The sequence below is a fragment of the Vanacampus margaritifer genome, chromosome 6, assembly GCF_051991255.1.
Source record: "Vanacampus margaritifer isolate UIUO_Vmar chromosome 6, RoL_Vmar_1.0, whole genome shotgun sequence".
Taxonomy (NCBI): Eukaryota; Metazoa; Chordata; class Actinopteri; order Syngnathiformes; family Syngnathidae; genus Vanacampus; species Vanacampus margaritifer.
Window position 1 is genome coordinate 13,889,445 of NC_135437.1, and position 17,969 is coordinate 13,907,413.

General features: G+C 42.4%; 1 protein-coding gene across 5 annotated transcripts in view; it reads left to right on the top strand.

The window, feature by feature from the left end:
- Positions 1-17,969, top strand: part of LOC144054232 (A disintegrin and metalloproteinase with thrombospondin motifs 20) — a 141,202-nt gene that overhangs the window by 27,502 nt on the left and 95,731 nt on the right. For all 5 annotated transcript variants that reach the window (XM_077569469.1, XM_077569467.1, XM_077569468.1 and 2 more), the window contains 3 exons: positions 5,659-5,926; positions 6,014-6,363; positions 15,079-15,241. In XM_077569469.1, coding sequence (XP_077425595.1) covers positions 5,836-5,926; positions 6,014-6,363; positions 15,079-15,241 — 604 coding nt within the window. In that variant the 5' untranslated portion in view covers positions 5,659-5,835. The remainder of the gene's footprint in view (positions 1-5,658; positions 5,927-6,013; positions 6,364-15,078; positions 15,242-17,969) is intronic.

The following is a 17,969-nucleotide window of genomic DNA, read 5'->3' on the forward strand; positions in this document are numbered from 1 at the left end:
ACTATTTAGAATTTAAGAAAATAATCAATTAAATGCACATCTACATTGAACAATATAATTTTTTTGTTTTATTTGTTGCATTTTAGCCATCCTGTCACCACCACTCTGGCTCATGTAAGTGCAATATTCATCCACTAGATGGCCCCATGCAGGGGTCAGAAGTGGCACTCTGGACTTTTGAAGTTAAATTTGTAAAAAAAAAAGAAAAAAGTTCTTTGTTATTTGAGTAGCAGAATTTATAGGGGCCAAATTTGACCCCGTGGGTTCTCCAGGGTTAAATGCCATAAGGACTACCTCTACTAAGTGGACAATTCCAAGCTGTTTATGTTCCGCTTAGTAGAGTTTCCACAAAGATCACAAAAGCATTGAAATCATCATATGTCATCATAGTTATTGGCTTATTGAGCCACTGATTTTGACCAAAATATATACTGTATATCATTATGGCAGCATGTGGGGGAGTTTTCGAGATCCTTTCATTCCAAAAACATTCATGGTAGATTATCTAAAGACTCTGGATCGTCTATAGTATAGGGGTGTCCAAACTTTTTGCAAAGAGGGCCAGATTTGGTAAGGTGAAAATGTGTGGGGGCCGACTATTTAGCCTGACATTCTTTGAACCATTAACATTAAATACAAATTAACTTTTTGGGATTTTTTTTAATTACAAATGGCATACTTTTACTTTTACATTTTTTTTTTACATTTAGGTTTTTACCGAAATCACAAACCACAAAAAATTAAGAAAACTATAAAGGATATCTAAGTTCATGTGAAACATTACATATTATTCACTATTATATGCTCACTGTAGGAAAAGTGCTGAAAACAAAACAATGATCACTGCATATTCAAACTGTGATTTTGACCATCACAAAAAAATTAATTAACTGAGATTTAAGAATTTATTCAACTCAGAGGACTTAACAAAGGTCTTGCCTGCACTAATGTGAAGGGTGATACTGGGATCTTGACTGCAGTATGTAGTCCATGTCTGGCTCAAGAGCAGTGGTTTTGATGCGCAAGACGTCACGCAGGTGAGAGTCACTCAGTCTCGTCCTCATGCGGCTCTTGTTAATGTTCATAACGGAGAATGTCTTCTCGCACATGTATGTGGAGCCAAACAAGCTCAGCATTTTCTTAGCAAATGTCTGAATTGCTTGGAACCTGCCTTCATCCAGCTGGCGGTAGAAGTTGACAAGAGGGAGCTGTTGGTGCCGACTGCGATGCTCGGCGTCACACTGCAGCTCAATGAGCTCCAGTTGCAGGTGGTCTGGAGCGTCATCAGGGTCCACGGAGAAAGGAGAGGAAAAAAGCGTGATCTCCTTTTCAATAGCTGCAAAGTCCCGAAAGCGCTGCTGAAACTCCTCAACCAGAGATGAGATGTCTGCTGCATACTTTGTCATTTGCGCACCGATATTGATCTGTGGGAAACTGGTCACAATTTCCTGCAGCGACGGGAAATGTGCGGTATTGGGCTGCGCCTGTGACAGGTGTCTTTGGAAAAGTAGCAGCTTGGTCCGAAAGGCTTTGATGTGTGAATACAGTTGGCTTACCACTGCATTTTGCCCTTGAAGGCTTGTGTTCAGCGCATTCAGATGTCGCGTTATGTCAACTAAAAATCCCAAATCAGCCAGCCAAACAGGATCATTTAATTGTGGCATGGGTTGTCCCTTTTTAGTCAAGAATTGTCCAATTTCCTCCCTGAGAGAGAAGAAGCGCTGCAGTGCAGACCCCTGACTGAGCCACCTTACGTCGGTGTGATACAAAACATCTCCGTATTCAGCCTGGATGTCGAGAAGAAACTGTTGAAACTGGCGGTGGCACAGCGCTTTGGAGCGAATATAATTAATAGTCTTTATCACCGGTTTCATAACATTATCATATTTCATATATTTGGCACAGAGAACTTCTTGATGAATAATACAGTGGAGTTTAATAGCGCTGCCTCCTTCTTCGCTGACTTTGTTACAGACAAGGCTTGATAATCCACTCCGCTCGCCAGCCATGGCAGGTGCGCCGTCCGTAATAATCCCGGTGACTTTATTCCACTGTAGTTTCATGTCATCTACGGTGGAACAAACAGAAACAAATAAATCCGTTCCTCTTGTTTGGCCCTTCAGACTCTGGAGGTCCAGAAGCTCTTCACTCACGTTCATGTCATTGTCCACTCCTCTTAAAAAGATCAGTAACTGAGCGGTGTCGGACGCATCCGTGCTTTCATCGCACGCTAACGAGAAAAAGTCAAACTCAGTTCCTTTTGCCTCTAACTGTCTCTTAATATCTAATGAAACGTCTTCAATTCTCCGTACCACAGTATTACGAGCCAGGCAAATATTGGCAAACTCTTGCTTCTTCGCGGGACAAATTTTCTCAACCATTTTCATTACACAGTCTTTAATAAATTCACCCTCAGTGAAAGGTTTGCAGTGCTTTGCAATCAGCGTTGCCACTTCGTAGCTTGCCTTTGTGGCATTTTCATTTGACTCACGGACTCTTGTGAAAAAGCTTTGCTGTGCCGTTAAAACAGCTTCCAGTTGCTTCACTTTTTCACCGCGTTTGTTCCCAGTTAGCTTGTCGTAGCTAGCATGTTTCGTCTGGTCGTGCCTCTTGATGTTGAATTCCTTGAAAACAGCCACAGTCTCTTGGCAAATTAGGCAGACACAGTTGTTTCGTATTTCAGTGAAAAAATACTCAAATTTCCACTTGTCCTGGAAGCGGCGGCCCTCGCGGTCAACTTTCCTTTTTTTGTTTACAGACGCCATGTTAGAAATGGGCTGGGCTGAAACGATCACGCAAGGTCAAGGGTCACGGCGGCCAGAGTGCGGCCACAGGGCTACTGCCATCTTCTGGTGAAATGAAAAATATGAAAAATAGCTTTTTGTACACATGTATTTTATACTGTGGTCAACAGTGCTGGCGGGCCACATATTATTGATTTCATGATAGAGGCCGCGGGCCGGTAAAAATTTGTCCACGGGCCGCAATTGGCCCGGGGGCCGGACTTTGGACATGTCTGGTCTATACAGTAGGTGTCAGTATGAGTTGTCTTTATACGCCCTCCTGGCTATCATGTATCCTGCATCTCGCCCAAAAATGGCCAACTATTGGTTCTCAGCATGTGTCCAATACAAAGTCAAATTGGGATTTATGTTCTAACGTTGCGGACAGTTCCAACAACAAAGGGTGACATTTATTAAGCATGTGACGTTCTAAACCTTGTTGTCAATTGTTTAGCTGCAGGGATGAATCGGGAGTTACAATGCCTGCAACGCCATTGGCGGGTTTGAACCGTTACCAGATGTGTTTTTTCTATGGGGTTGAATTTATACAAGTCTTATAAAGCAGATGCTGGCATTTTTATGAAACAAAACCAGATTCTCATCGTCTGTTAACAGGGTCAATCTTTTCAATAGGAACCCCCCCCCCCCCCCCGAGTAAGCAGTATAGGTGATATATGAGAGTCATTCAAATGGACGATTAGTACCTCCCACGAGGCTATGCTGTGACGTCTTTGTCTGCCGATGATCTCGCAAATACTATAGCTAGCGAAAAACTGCAGTGTTTCAGAGCGGAGTGTGTTTGAGCTGAGAGAAGTAATAGCACATTTGTCCTGGCTGAGACGCATCTTCAGCTGGTAAGTGAGTTCAGACCGGTCGCCTGAGAAAGATGCTATTAAGCGCTAAAACGGCGCCAGCAGCCAAAAACGGCAATATTTTCATGCGTAACTGTCACTGTGGAAGCGAACTGTTCAAAATGAGGGAAAGTACTAGGTTTTATTTCAAACATGAACTTGATGCAGTTTCTCCAATAACATCTTAAAAACTCAAACTAATTTGAATACTGTGTCACACTTAATACTGCTGATTATAGCTTGACCAGTTTAGGATTTTATCTGTAAAGTGTCACATTCCTTTTGGAAAAAAAAAAAGAATATCATCCATGGCCTGCTTTTTTGTGACAGGAAGCTTTGCATAAAAAAAGACAAATGTTTTCCGGTGAGGCCAGCGGATCCAATGAGTCACAATGCTGCGACGTGGCTCTTCAAAAGGATACGAAAAACAAAAGTGCCTTTCATACGTCCATCAACTTTACATAAGACTGCAACGCGGCCCAAATGATTAACGACAAGCTGAGCGCCTCGTGGTGGCCGAGTGAGTCGACTTCCTCTGGCAGGCGACAATGAACGATGGCTCCACGATGCCTTCCGCTCTCTTTATTTTGGCCTTCATTGGCTCCGTTTTCCCACAAGTGATGACATAATAGCAAAAACTGTGTCCCTTGGGAATTTTTTATGTGTTTTTGAAGATATGTCCTACAGAATGTAAAGTTCAGTGGCAGAAAGTCGTTCTAAGATACGTCTACTTAGACCAGGTCTAAATATTGGCACAGGTAGTTTAATGTGATTTGGGTTTGATTGGGGTACAGTCAGACAGAATCTAGACATTTGCTTGGATGATACATATTATTCAAAAATATGACAACAGTGGACATCAAACCAATGGTGCAAACCATTGCATCATTGCGGTGGCGTGACTCAGTGGTAGAGTGGTCATCTCCCATCTGTGAGGTTGTGGGTTTGATCCTCGCCCCCGGTGACCATGTTGAAGTGTCTTTGAGCAAGACAATGAATCCAATTTACTGGTGTGTGGATGTGATGCTATGTAAAGCGCTTTGGGCACTATAGCTAAAAAAGCGCTAAAGAATTAGCAGTCCATTCCATTCCAACCAACGACCAATCTGACACATATCGACATGGATTTACGCCGTGCATAGCGCTAGATTTGCGCTGGTCACAAAGAGCAGCCCTTAATTTTATATTAACACTTCACAGGGAGTCCTCGATTTACGACCTACGACGTTTCGACTTTACAACACCTTCTTTTTAGTTAATTTCCCACAATAATCAAGTTATTTAAAGTTGTGTTGTTTATTACCTCCAGCAACGGGCGTCCATCGAGCAGGTTGGCTCGCTATGCTGTCCGTCAGCAATGAAATATTGGTTTCGGCATGTTCCGGGTGGCACAAATATGTTTTTTAAAATGACTGTATGCTACAAAGTATTTTGATGTAAATATCGACTTTAACGGTGAAATCCAATTTACGTCAAAATTCGGGTTATATCGTCAGCGAAGGAACCTAACTCGTCCGTAACTCGAGGACCTTTATTACGAAGAAGTCATGTTACCAACGCGACGTCAGCTTGTTTACGGTGCACATTACCACCATTTATTAATATTGTTGTGATTTGATTTGCATACATGCAGTTCAGAAGGATGGCCCCCACGTATGGAGCTGTTTCATGGAGGCACCCTTCTGTCTCTGTCTCTCTCTTTCTCTCTCTCTCTCTCTCTCTCTCTCTCACCATTGGCTCTGTGGGGCCAGAGGGGGCGTTGCTTCATAGGCTTTGGTGTGTGAGTGTGCATGTGTGTGTGCGCCTTGGGCTTGCACAGGGTGGTCGAGGAGGGGATGGCTGAGGGAAAGCATACTTGGCACCGCTCCCTCCTTTCAGTGCACACTCTCTAGTTTGTACCGGACGGCTAACTCCCTGCAAGGGGGGGAAACACAAGTGTGTGTATGTGCGTGTGTGTATTTGGGGGGCGGTGGGATGCATGTGTCATAAATAAATAGTCTGGGCCGCTACTTTTTTTTTGGGAGGTGGGGGCGGCAATGCGATGAGGCGCGCGCACGACGCGGGTCTTGCGCTGCAGCGAAGAGCCTCCGTCGATCCGGCGACCTGCCGCCGCTGACAAGCCGGCCTGGGGGACGAGGAGAGAGGGAGCGGGGGGAGAGCTCGACGAAGGGGCCGCCGCGGACAGCACCGCCGCGGAAACCATGCAGTGTGCAATCTGGCTGGTGGGACTCGCGTGTCATCTGTCAGCGCTTGTGCGGCTCGCCGCGCAGTACCGGTTGCATCCAAAACAAGGTACGTCTTTTAAGTGCACTAGAATGCATCGGGAGTTATGACAACTTGAGTTGCGCACTCCAGCACGTTCTCCGCTCTCCCTTGCAGAAGTCTTCGTCGAGCAGCTGTCATCGTACGAAATCACCAGCCCGGTGCGGGTCAATGACTTCGGAGAGTCCTTCCCGCACACGTTGCACTACAGGCGCAGGCGCAGGAGTTTAAACGACGAGCTGTCGGTGTCGCGGTTGCACTACCGGATCGACGCGTTCGGACAACGCTTCCACCTGAACCTGAGCGCGCAGTCTGACTTCATCGCGCCCACCTACGCGGTCACGCACTTGGGAGCGACCGAGGAGAGTCGCTCGGAGGAGGCCGCCGATATGCGCCACTGCTTCTTCCGAGGACACGTCAACTCCCGGGAGGAGCAGCCGGCGGTGTTCAGTCTGTGCACCGGCCTGGTGAGTACCCGTTTTGACCCCCCCGCCCTCTCGCTGCAACCCCATTTGCACCCATGCGTGCCGGCCATAAACCTGCTCAGTAGTTACAGTGCAACACGCCAGTGCTTCCCAACTACATTAGAAAATTCTAATGAAAGGTAATTTACTTGTGCCTGTCACTATACACTTGTTGCATATAGCTGAAACATGTGTAAGTAAATAATTTTCGGACCTGTGTAGAATCACTGTTTATGATTTAAGCGGCATGGCTCAGTGGTAGAGTGGTCGTTTCAAAACTCAGAGGTTGTGGGTTTGATCCCATGCTATTGTGACCACTTTGAAATATCCTTGAGCAAGTTACTGAACCCCCAGTTGCTCCTGGTGCTGAGTAGTTGAATGCAAAGTGCTTTGAGGGCTTGGTAAGTTGGAATAGCGCTATATAAATGAAGTACCATGAATGCGTTTTGACTGGGATGGTCCTGAGTTTGAATCTCTGTGTGTGAAGTTTGAATCTTGTTATTTGTTTTACATTTAAAAATAATGCAAACTTGCATTCTGGCAACATAGAGACCAACAAAGTCGTTATTGTTAGTTGTTAGTTATATACTGTCAGTTAAATTAAAAACTCTCTTGTTCATAAGGATGTGGAAGTACAGTAAGTGTGAATGTTTCTTTGTCAATATGTGCCCTATGATTGACGACTGCTGATTAAAATCAGCTGGAATAGGCTTTAGCGCACCTGTGACACTAATAACAAACACTCGACCGAGCAGGTTGATTGTATTGTCAATTTGGTGTGGTTGGCAGCTTGATGGAGTAACTGTTTGCACGCCTGCCTCAGGGGCAAAAGGTCCCGGGTTCGAATTGAAGCTAAAGTGCCAGCTACTGTGTGGCATTTATATGTTGTTGTCATGTGTATTTTTATTTTTTTTACACTTGTTTGTGACTTCACTCATCATTTATTTACCTTACACGTAAACAACTAAATGCACACTTCAGTTTTAAATGCCATTTAAGGGTAATTAGCTAAATCATGGTACTAAAATCTCATGTTTACCCCCATCCCTCCTCCCCGCAGGCGTACTATGCTTATAGAAAAATCACATGACAGTGACTGAAGGCACTGGTAGTGTAGTGGTTCGCATACGTGTAGTTCGAGTGGGATCTCGTCCCATCCACTTTAAAAAAAAAAAGTGAACTTTGTCCACCTTTTTCCCAATAATTCAGCAAGCCTGAACAGGGTAAGTCAACAGGAATCAACCAGGCAGACATTCTGCTTTCAGTAAGATTCTGTCGCCTAATGATTCAGACATTGCTGTGGTTATAGTTGAAACTTGGAATGCATGCATGACACTGAAAGCTGGTGTTGATGCAGCTTTCATTTTGCTTACTTTGGGGACACGAGAGGGACAACATGTACAGTTACAACCACAAGAATAAACATATTATTCAAGTAATAGCTCATCAGATCGGAGCCTGGTTATGTTTTGGAGAAAGCTCTCGAAATCGGGCGCCATTGGATTGTATGTGAGGGATGAAACGATATGAACATTTCTTTATTGTGATCATCAAGACACAATTATTCGTATTATCACAATATAAAATGACAGAAGCATTGTGTGAGATTTTATTTTGATATATGAAATAAATAATCCGCAATCCTGCATATTTTTGACAATATAAATTGGAAGCAGCAACACCTCAAGTGGATCTCCATTAAATAAAAGAGAGAGGTTTTTTTTCATTGTCTGGTTCAGGTACAATGGAAGTTGATTGCAATGACAGGTTTGTGTTTTAAGGATGAAAAATGAATAGGAAAAATAATTATTTGAAAGCAAAACCAAACAATACTAAATTGTTAATTAACTCTTTCACTGCCACTGACGTTAAAAGACGTCAAGTAAAAACCTACGGAGGGCCGCCAATGACGTTAAAAGACGTCATCCAATTTTTAATTTTTTTTTTTTTGAAACGGGTAGAGGGAACACTTCCGCATCTGTGGTGAAAGTTTCCAGCAAGTCTGTTGTGCCTAATGACTATTTTTGGCCCCTAGAGGGCAGCGATGACTCTCTTTTGACAAGATTGGGTGGGCGTCAGTAGAAGACGTGAGGCGGGGCTAGAGTGTTGAGGGGACATTGGCTGAAGAAGCCATAATGGCGGCCGCTTGCAAGCAGCTCACGGTCGAGCCGTTTTTTTCAAAGACATCAACCAACGATAAAGAGCACATTGATGACGATGATGATCATCATCGATGATGATGATGGTGACTCCGAGGTTGACACCAAAGTTGGAAGCGCTGACGCGGCGGCTATGACGACGTTATAAAGGTTCACGGGCGAGCGATGCTGACACCGGAAAACACGGAGCACAACGCTCAGGCGGACGTTCAATCGGACGACGAAGAGTGCCCCGAGTCCAATGCATATTCATCGGAGGAGTGTGTACAGTCTGCTACTTGCTATTTATTCCCCGGAAAAAAAGGCCGTCAAGAAAGTGTAAAGTCTGCACGCGAAACGGACAATCGAAGTGAAACGTATCTGTTGTGCAAATCCTGCTCCGTAGTACCACAGTTGCACACATTTGTAAATAGTTTGCGAAATTGTTTTGTCAAATTGTTACACTGTTGAATGGAAATAAACGTATTTTGCAAACTAAAAACACTTTTTCATTGTTGGTGAAAGCGTTTTACAGAAGTAAAGCACTATTTAGGTGTTTGTGGCATCATTCATGGACAAAAAGAAGTGTACAATTCACTAGAGTGCATGAAATAACATCGTTTCACAAAAAGCTCTTTTTCTCCGCTTTTTGTTTTAAAACAGAGAATTTCGGTGAAAGTAACCATTTTCTATTGTTGATTACTGAAGAACGGAATAAGGTAGAAACAAACTTTTTTTTCTGATGAAAGATGAGAGTCCAATCTTTCATTTGGTAGTATGTGTGTTTCTATAGTCCAAACACAACATTTTCTGTGGACCTTGAAAGATCAGTCAAAATGCTTAAATCGGCTGGCACTGGCGACATCCCGTTTCTGAAAACGTCTGGCAGTGAAAGAGTTAATAATTGCAAACAGGAAGGGTCAGCCCAGGCCAACCAAATGTTATTTAACATTTGATGTTTCTTATATTGTTTATATATTATTACTTACGTCTGGGTCGTCACTGCTTGGACTTGACACTTGTGGAGTTCTTAACGTGCTAATTTGGGCGCTGCTCTTGTGAGTTGTTTCAGGTATTCTGTGAATGTACACACAGCCATATCAGATACTATGCGCCACTTCATGTACATGGAATAGGAATAAAAAAATAATAATCTGATTAGGATTAAATCGGGATTGGGAACCAGCAGTGTAAATCCTGCCTTTTCTCTTAACCCCCATCACACCATTAATTCAGGTTATTATAAGTTTATTGCCTCATAAATGGCTTTATTGGGCCAATATAAGTGCTGGAGACTGCTCTTGAGAATCTGATAAGCGGTGAAGGGGGATGACTTCATGGGTCGCACAAGGGCCCGAGGCATTGGCAATTTTGACCTCCGCCACTCCCACCGGATTCTGGCCAGGCGGACTGTTTGGCGGGACCCCCGCCATGCAGACACTAATAACCCAGGCAGAATCCCTATCGGTGACATAATCCTTATTTTAGATGGCCACACCTTGTACTGTACCAGGATAGCGTTTACAGTGGATATAAAAAGTGTACACACCCCCATTCCAACGCCAGGTTTTGTGTTATTAAAAAACGAGATTAGGATGTCATTTCGAAACTTTTTATACCATTAATGTGTATATAACCTGTCTTTTTTTTTTTTTTTAGAGGCGGGAAGTAAAAATATACAGCTGAGATCATGTGGTTGCACAAGTGTCACACCTTCTTATAACCGGCCGGGGTTGTTGCTGTGCTCAAGATTAACCAATCACATTCAAACTCATTCTAAATGAGTCATTTCATACCTGTCACCATTTAAAGGGCCTCTGTTTAACCCCCCCAGAAAAGTTCAGATGTTTTAGCAGGCTTTTCCTGACATTGCTTTGATTTCTATCAGAAACCTGAAGATTGTGTGTTAAAACAGCTGTTGTGTTTGTAAATCCGTTCACATTGACTAAGGCCCCACAAAATATGCTACATTTGAATTAATCATTGAAATTTAATGTATTATATCATGAATATACGAAACAGGTCTATTGAAATACATTGATAAAAATAATAACAATTAAACCCTAAAATTTCTCTCAAAAACGCTGATAAACATCCAATACACAGAAAATGGGGAAAGCACACACGAAACAAATGAGACGACCTAAACTCTGAGAAAAGAGACACTCCATTAAGTGCTTGCCATGTTTGCAAAGCAATTTAAGACCTGAGGTATGCTAAATTGATCAGGCTAATCAGCCTTTAATTGCCCCTCTGCCCGACTTTGATGAATGACTCGCTTATCCAAACATGTTTGCATCCTTTTTCAAGCAATCTTTGTTGGTTATCCGCATCATCACTCATTGAGAATGACAGCACAATGGAGACGGCACCAGAGGCTATTGGGTCATAAATGTGTCCCTATCTGATCACTGGAGCTTAATGGCTTGGCCACATTTTTGTCAGGATGAGGTCATTAAGGAATAATGAAGCCCTAAAACAAAGGAGTCATTCTGGAGGGGAAAAAGAAGCAGGTTCCCCTTTCTCGCCCGGAGTTACTCAAAGCTGAGAAATGGTCCGTCGTCGGAGCATTTGGCCTTTTCACAATGAGCTGAAAAGAGAAGAAACAGCGTGAAGGACGAGCAGATGACCAGCCAGTAAAACCCCTGGCTTGTTCGCACCGTGGGAAACGCTGGCTGTTGGGAGGTGCTGACTGCCCAACATAAAAGAAGTGTGTGGCCAGTCAGGCTCGGTGACAAACGAGGTCGTCGTCATTCCGACGCCGAGCGATGCACCCCTGTGTAAATATAACATCTGCAATCCTACACTATGTAGGTTTTTTTTTTGACATGCAAGCAAAAATGTCTGCCGTTTATTGTTTTTATCACAGTCAAATTAAAGAGAAACAGAATGATGCCATTGAATATCTGCTAGCGTAATGCTAACAGACAATTCAAAATGCAATAGATGGGTAGCGGGATAGTCCCTTTAATTAAGCAACAGATTTGAGCACAAACGGTGCAACAACACATAGACAGACAATGTAACAATACTGTCTGCCGTATATTATTTATCCTCTGAAAATAATGACTAGTATTAGTGCAGATTACTGAGTCAGTTGTGAAACTCTTCTTTGTGTGTTTACGTTTGAACTATATTGCCCTCTGGTGGACAAGACACACAGTAATATAATTTTAGAGACAAATGCTTTGAGTTACAAAAATGGTCATGGAATGAATTCAACTTGTAAGTCAAAGCACCACTGTATTACCCTATGATTTTTGTCTAAAAAAAACACATCCAAACCCCCTCGACCCCCTTCTCCCGACGGTAAAGTCCAGTTCAGCACCCACTACTGAACAGCAACCTTTGTGTCCTTTTCGCTGGGAAACGTGGAAACTCTGCCACCTCGATCCCACACCCACCTCCCGCCCTAAATCCACTTAACAAAGTGGCTTCCTGTTTCTGCCGGCGGAATCCTCCGATCAAAGCTAACTGGCCATAGATAGTGAGTTACAAGATAGGTAAACATCTACTACCACTTACTACATATAAATCATTGATACTCTTTAAAGTGCAGTAGCAACCATCAATCTTAAGGCTGCGGAACCTACAAGATCAAATTTTGGGGGCGGAATTTGCAATCAATTGATCCCATAAGAAATTATGGAGAATGAATAAACGTGTGTCCCGGTCACATCATCGCCATTTTTTGTTATTGTTGTTGTGACTTTGTGTGTGCCCATATATCTCGATACATGGGTGTCATAAGAGTCAACGATGGTATGTATAAAGTGGAACAATTGGATTTGGTTTGAGTCAAAGCACTCTTTTAAATCTAAACCGATTTCCCTATTCAAATCGGTTTTTGTTTGTGCACATGCTCAGTGTTAGGAAAAGGAGGTGGAAAAACACAGTGAAAAAATGAAAAAAATGAACCAAATAGCCTCAGTAACCTTCAGTTAATGCTGATCCTGACAACTGTTTGCAAGGTCAAGAATGAGCGCAGCCAAATATTCTTGTCATTGCTGCCTTGAAAATGATAAATCCATACGGACAAACAAGTAGATGCTTTTCCACTCGCTCCATGCTGACTTCAGGGAGATTCATCAACGAGTTGAGAAGGTCGGCATGCTTCAACTGGACAATTTCACTTGGGGAGTCTAATGTGGGTCCTGCCTGCAACACAAACACAAAAGAAACGAGTCTCATGTGCCCTTTGAATGGATCTAATTGGTACTTGGATTAGAAAACGGTTGTGGTATCTTGGAAGATGGAAGATCCTAAAAGTTTGCAACTTGGAATTCATTCACCATTTAAAAATCTAACCCAAAGTTAAATTTTTGGATTTGCTTTTGTACTCACTAGACCTCATTTCAGCCAGCATCAAAGTATGAACTCTTTTTGCCACCATTTTGACTTTAGTGGATGACGGTGGTACGAGAAGAACAATCATCGGCAGGAAGTTCGCGTGAAGAAGGCGGACACTCATTCTAAACAAAAAACATTCTTGATAGAACTCCTTTGGTATCAAACTGCTTTTTGTAGACAAACAACTGATTAGGATTTTTCTGTGAATTATGTTTGAGATCATCTGTTTTGAGAAGAAGTAGCACTGAGTTGAGAAGTAGATGTTAGCTTCTCATGCTAGTGTCTGGCTAGCTACAGTTTGTTTGTCACTTGCATTTAGCATGCCAAGTGAATATGGATTGTCTGATTTCTTTGTCACTAGTGTCATGAAATTTGAATCCATTTGTTGATGGTCAAGAAGAAGTAGCACTGAGTTAAGAAGTAGCACTGAATTGAGAAGTACATGTTAGCTTCTCGTGCTAGCTGCCATCTGGCTAGCTACAGTTTTCTTGTCACTTGCTTTTTTATGTGTGTTCTGATTTATTATTTCACATTGAAAATGTTTTTTTTTAACAGGTTAATATATGACTTATATATGTATGACAATTAATGATGTTCAAATGCATTTTCTATAGTGTTTGTCGTCATTTGAGTTGTGGGTAAGCTGGGGCCTATCCCAGTTGAGTTTGGGCAGTACTACACTACATTACACTAGTACACGCTGGACTGGTGCATACAAACAACCATTCACACTCACATCCATCCTTAATACGTAATCATTTTGTAGATAAATTGAAAATATAGCTTCCAATTTCTTTCAATATTGGTGTTGGCTCCAGCATACGAGCCAGCATTCAATCATCCCTACTGGATAATATTGCAGCCCTCAGTGTTGACTTCCAGTTTGTTTCCATTCATCAACGTGTTTTCACAAGCTCAGCACTCAACATATGTAGCACTCGAGGCACGCGGCGCTTTCGAGGATCCCTGTTGCGATTCCTGACATCACCACCACTGCTAATCCTCCGCCCTTTGAAAGAGGGAAAGATACGCGGTCAGGTTTTCCATTTCCGAATCGCACCTCCCTCTCTCTCTCTCCGTAAAGTGTCACTTTGCAAGGACGGCCGTGAAATAATGGGGCTAAGGAAACATTCCAGCGTGCGATATCCTGTTTAAGCGTGCGCATGATATGACCATTCAAACGGCGTTGTGCCTCATGGCCGAGTGAGCTAAGGAGCTTTTCGAGGGCCTGAGCTACCAAATCAATATTAGCATTCCTCTGTCCGTGTGTGATGATGATGATGTAACTTTTGCCGATAGGGAACTGTACGTTGACGTTGTCAGAACTACCGAATAAGAAATGCCTTGTCCTGGTGTATGTTACATTTTACAACAGCCACCAGCTTTTTGCCAAGACTTCTCTGAGTCAGCGTGTCAATCACAGACAAAAGCGATGCCCCGAGGGTGTCTGCAAGCTCGTAGACCGCAGTTATTGGAAATGAGAGCGCACACGCCGCACAGTGAAACCTGGAATGCTCAATATACTGTATTTTCCATTTCTATTATTTTTACCCATAAGAAATAATCAAAATTGAAATAATTATTCACTGTATCAAACTGTGGCAATTTTAAAACTTGGTTGTTGTTTTTAATAACATCTTATGTTATTTTATGCGGCCCATATGGGGTCTGATGACATTTCTTCCACAACACTTTTACTACCTGCTGTTCAAATATTACTTGAGGGGTTTTCTGAGCTGCGGACATAACCATGACTGTTTCCTCTATTTTTCTTAATCTGAAGATCAGATAAAAAAAAAAAATTGAACTGTTGGTGAATGAACCAGCTGGCAGTCCCATATCTCAGGACACTGTAGAGCCCAGAGTGTTAAACTAGCAAGCGAACAAGCTAATGCTGGCTATGCTAACACAGCAGCGTTGCTAACGTTTTGACTTTGACATGATATTGATTTGCAGAAGTCTTCACCACTAGCTATTGTGTTAGTAGCAAGGACGCTAATGCTAATCTTTGCTAACACTGCAGCTCTGTTATATTGATTAGCAGAGGTTTTCGCCACTGGCTATTGTTTTAGTTGGTAGAAAGGGGAAACAAAAAAAGTTGTTTCCCCTTGCTACATTTCTGCTAGCTTGACCAGTTGCAAAGAACAAACCAGCTTCCGTATGTCAGATTGGTTCCTCTGTAGCACACACCTCTCATGAAACATGCCTGTCTTTTCTTGCCGTGCTCCAGATTGGCACTTTTACAACAGCGGACGGCGAATACTTCATGGAGCCTCTCTTGAACGCCGAGGGCGAGGAGGAGTACGAAGACGAGCACCACAAACCCCATCTGGTCTATCGGCACGAGAGGAGACGCAACATCTCCAGCGACGGCAAACCTTGTTCGGCCTCAGGTAACAGACGGCAGGCAGTTTAACCGTCTTGCCCGTAACCGCCGTCTGGCTGACTTTTACCGCCTCATGACCTAACCCTGAAATGTAAATTATACCCAATCGCAATTTCACCGATTAAGGGGGTTTTCCCTCTGAAACTGAATCACTTGATTCATTAAAAGGTGCTTGAGTGTAGTCGGCGCTTCTGCCAAAGGTCTTTATCTCAGTTCAGTCGCAGAAGTTTGGAGCTATCGAGTTATGATGAGATGAATAACCCGAGTTTATTTATTTTTTTAAGATAATTGTGGATGGAGGCTTTTGGGAACAGAGGTAACATCAGTCCTTTGATTTTGAAGGCCAGAGTGCCTAGCAGGTTTCCTATCTTCTCCACAAATTTGACAACTGGCGGCCAGTCATTAGTCTTACCCCCCAACTTTTTCCTAATTATTACAAACCAACGAGTCCAATTCATAAAAAGAAGGCCATTGTGGCCTTTGGTGACCCCTTTTTGGGTGGTGAAAACCCTTGAAGAGAGTCTGACCGAGTGGAGCCCGGTTGGCGTTGTCATCCTGGCAAGGAGCTCAGTGGGCGGCCTTTGTGGGAGGGATGCAAATAAATCGTGTGTGCGCAAGCCGCTTCGTTGGCTTGTTGTCTGGAGCTGGGCCATTGTCGCACGGCGGTGGCTATTGTGTGCCTTGACAATTTAAAGAACTTGGGCTAACCTCCTTCATATGCTTTGGCTTTTCAGCCACTCAGTCTGTGTGTGTGGTAAACAGAGACGAGAAATGTGGAGGGTCTCTGTTAAATCCTGATTGTGCTTGAAGTTGAATACGCTAGGCAGCATGGCGTGTAGCGGTTAGCACGTCTGCCAAACTGTGAAGGGGTCCAGGTTTCAAATTTTACCTGGTCGGGTTTTCTCTTGGGAATATGATTATATATACGTATTTATTAGGGGTGTATATGTCTCCCATAAAAGACAATTTCATATGTTATCTTGATGCATCTCAGTACAGTAGGATTCAACAAAGGTACATCGTCAAGTGGAACGATTCGATTTAGTTTAATTCAATGCGATTCAATTCAAAAGCTTAATTTGTACCGTGGATAATCTTGCAACTCAATTCACTTGTATATCAAATCAGTTTCTAAACGAATGTCGAGGAAACACTGACGTCAACAATCAAATTGACGTGAACAGGACTGTATATTTCATTGTATTGTTTGTCGTGTTTTCAGTAGCCGCTTAGCCGTGGAGACGATACATACGAGACAGCTGTAGGTCTTCATGAAAAGGCAGCAGGCAGACAATAAACGAAGGGATTAAAGAGCCGGTGCAACTGGACCTACAGTATACTGTACTGTGAAGTGTCCCGAGATGCGCCTCATCTGCCTTATCAGATAGGGCCCCTCTCCAGATGTGGCGATTAAAAGAAGCTCTTTGAAGGCCACACGGAGCCAAAGCGAGCAGGCCCCTCCCGTCTTTGTAAGCGTCGGAGTGCGCGACACGCCACCACGAGCAGGCGACATGTAAACACCGGCTCAATGGCGTGTGTCGCATGCCTTATACAACATCTTGTTCTGCTTCGTTCAGAAGTTCTTAGTAGTTTGGAAAGGTGAAGTACTAACTGGTCCAAGAACCTTATCTGATGAGCGCTTTTCCTTTCAAACTAGTTGACTCACATTGGACAAACTGGTCACAAGACATGGCACAAAACGGCTATTTTTACTGGTGACAATGTATTCGAGAATAGCAACTTTTCACTTAACTACTTCTTGTTATTAACTCATTCACTGCCATTGACGGCTATGGAGGTCAAAAATTAATTTGAACTATTTCTATTAGTTTTACTTTTTTTCCCACTTTTGGTAACAAGAGTATGAAAACCTAGAAAAAAGTATTTATTGTACATTTCGAACAGATTAAAAATTTGTGATTAATCGTGAGTTAACTTGAGAAGTCACGCGATTAATTGCGATTAAAAATTTCAATCACCTGACACCCCGCATTTTTAATAATCTTTTGTTTGTTTTTCAAAAGAAAAGATTATTAAAAATAAAAAAACATAATTAAAATGATAAAAAAGAAGAAGAAATGATTGAAAATGGAAAAAAAAAATTTAAAGAAAAGATTCTTAAGAAATTAAAAAAATATATTAAAATTATTATTAGTATTTTTTTTTTTAAAGAAAAGATTAAAAATTAAAAAAGCAAGTGACAAAATGGCCGCTCCCTGAGATGGATTAAAAACGGCTTGCTTTTGCTGTTTAACTCCATGAACACAATATTAACCAGAATACCATATTTAGACCAGTGGGGCTGCATAGAACATATTACTGTAAACAAAAAAATGTTAGTGGTTGACTTCCCCTTGAGTTTATTATTAATTTTATTTTCTTGTATTGTATACTTACCTACTTATGATATTTATTTTATTTAGTTTCACTTGTCTTTACTGCATGACTGATTTCTATTCCATGTACAGCACTTTGTGTGCAGCAATGGTTGTTTTAATGTGCTTTATAAATAAAGTAGAGTTTAGTTGAGAATGAGATGAAATGAACAAAAAATGCGAAAACGCCTCTAATACACTCGACCAACGGTTCCGACGTTGCTTAACACATTAATCTGATTGGTGCATTGAAGCTTTACCTTTAGTCATTCGTGCATCCTCCACAAAAAAAGCTGATGGCCATGAAAACAAGTTGCTCATCCCTTTATCTGAAGCTAAGATTACCATCCAAATGATTTT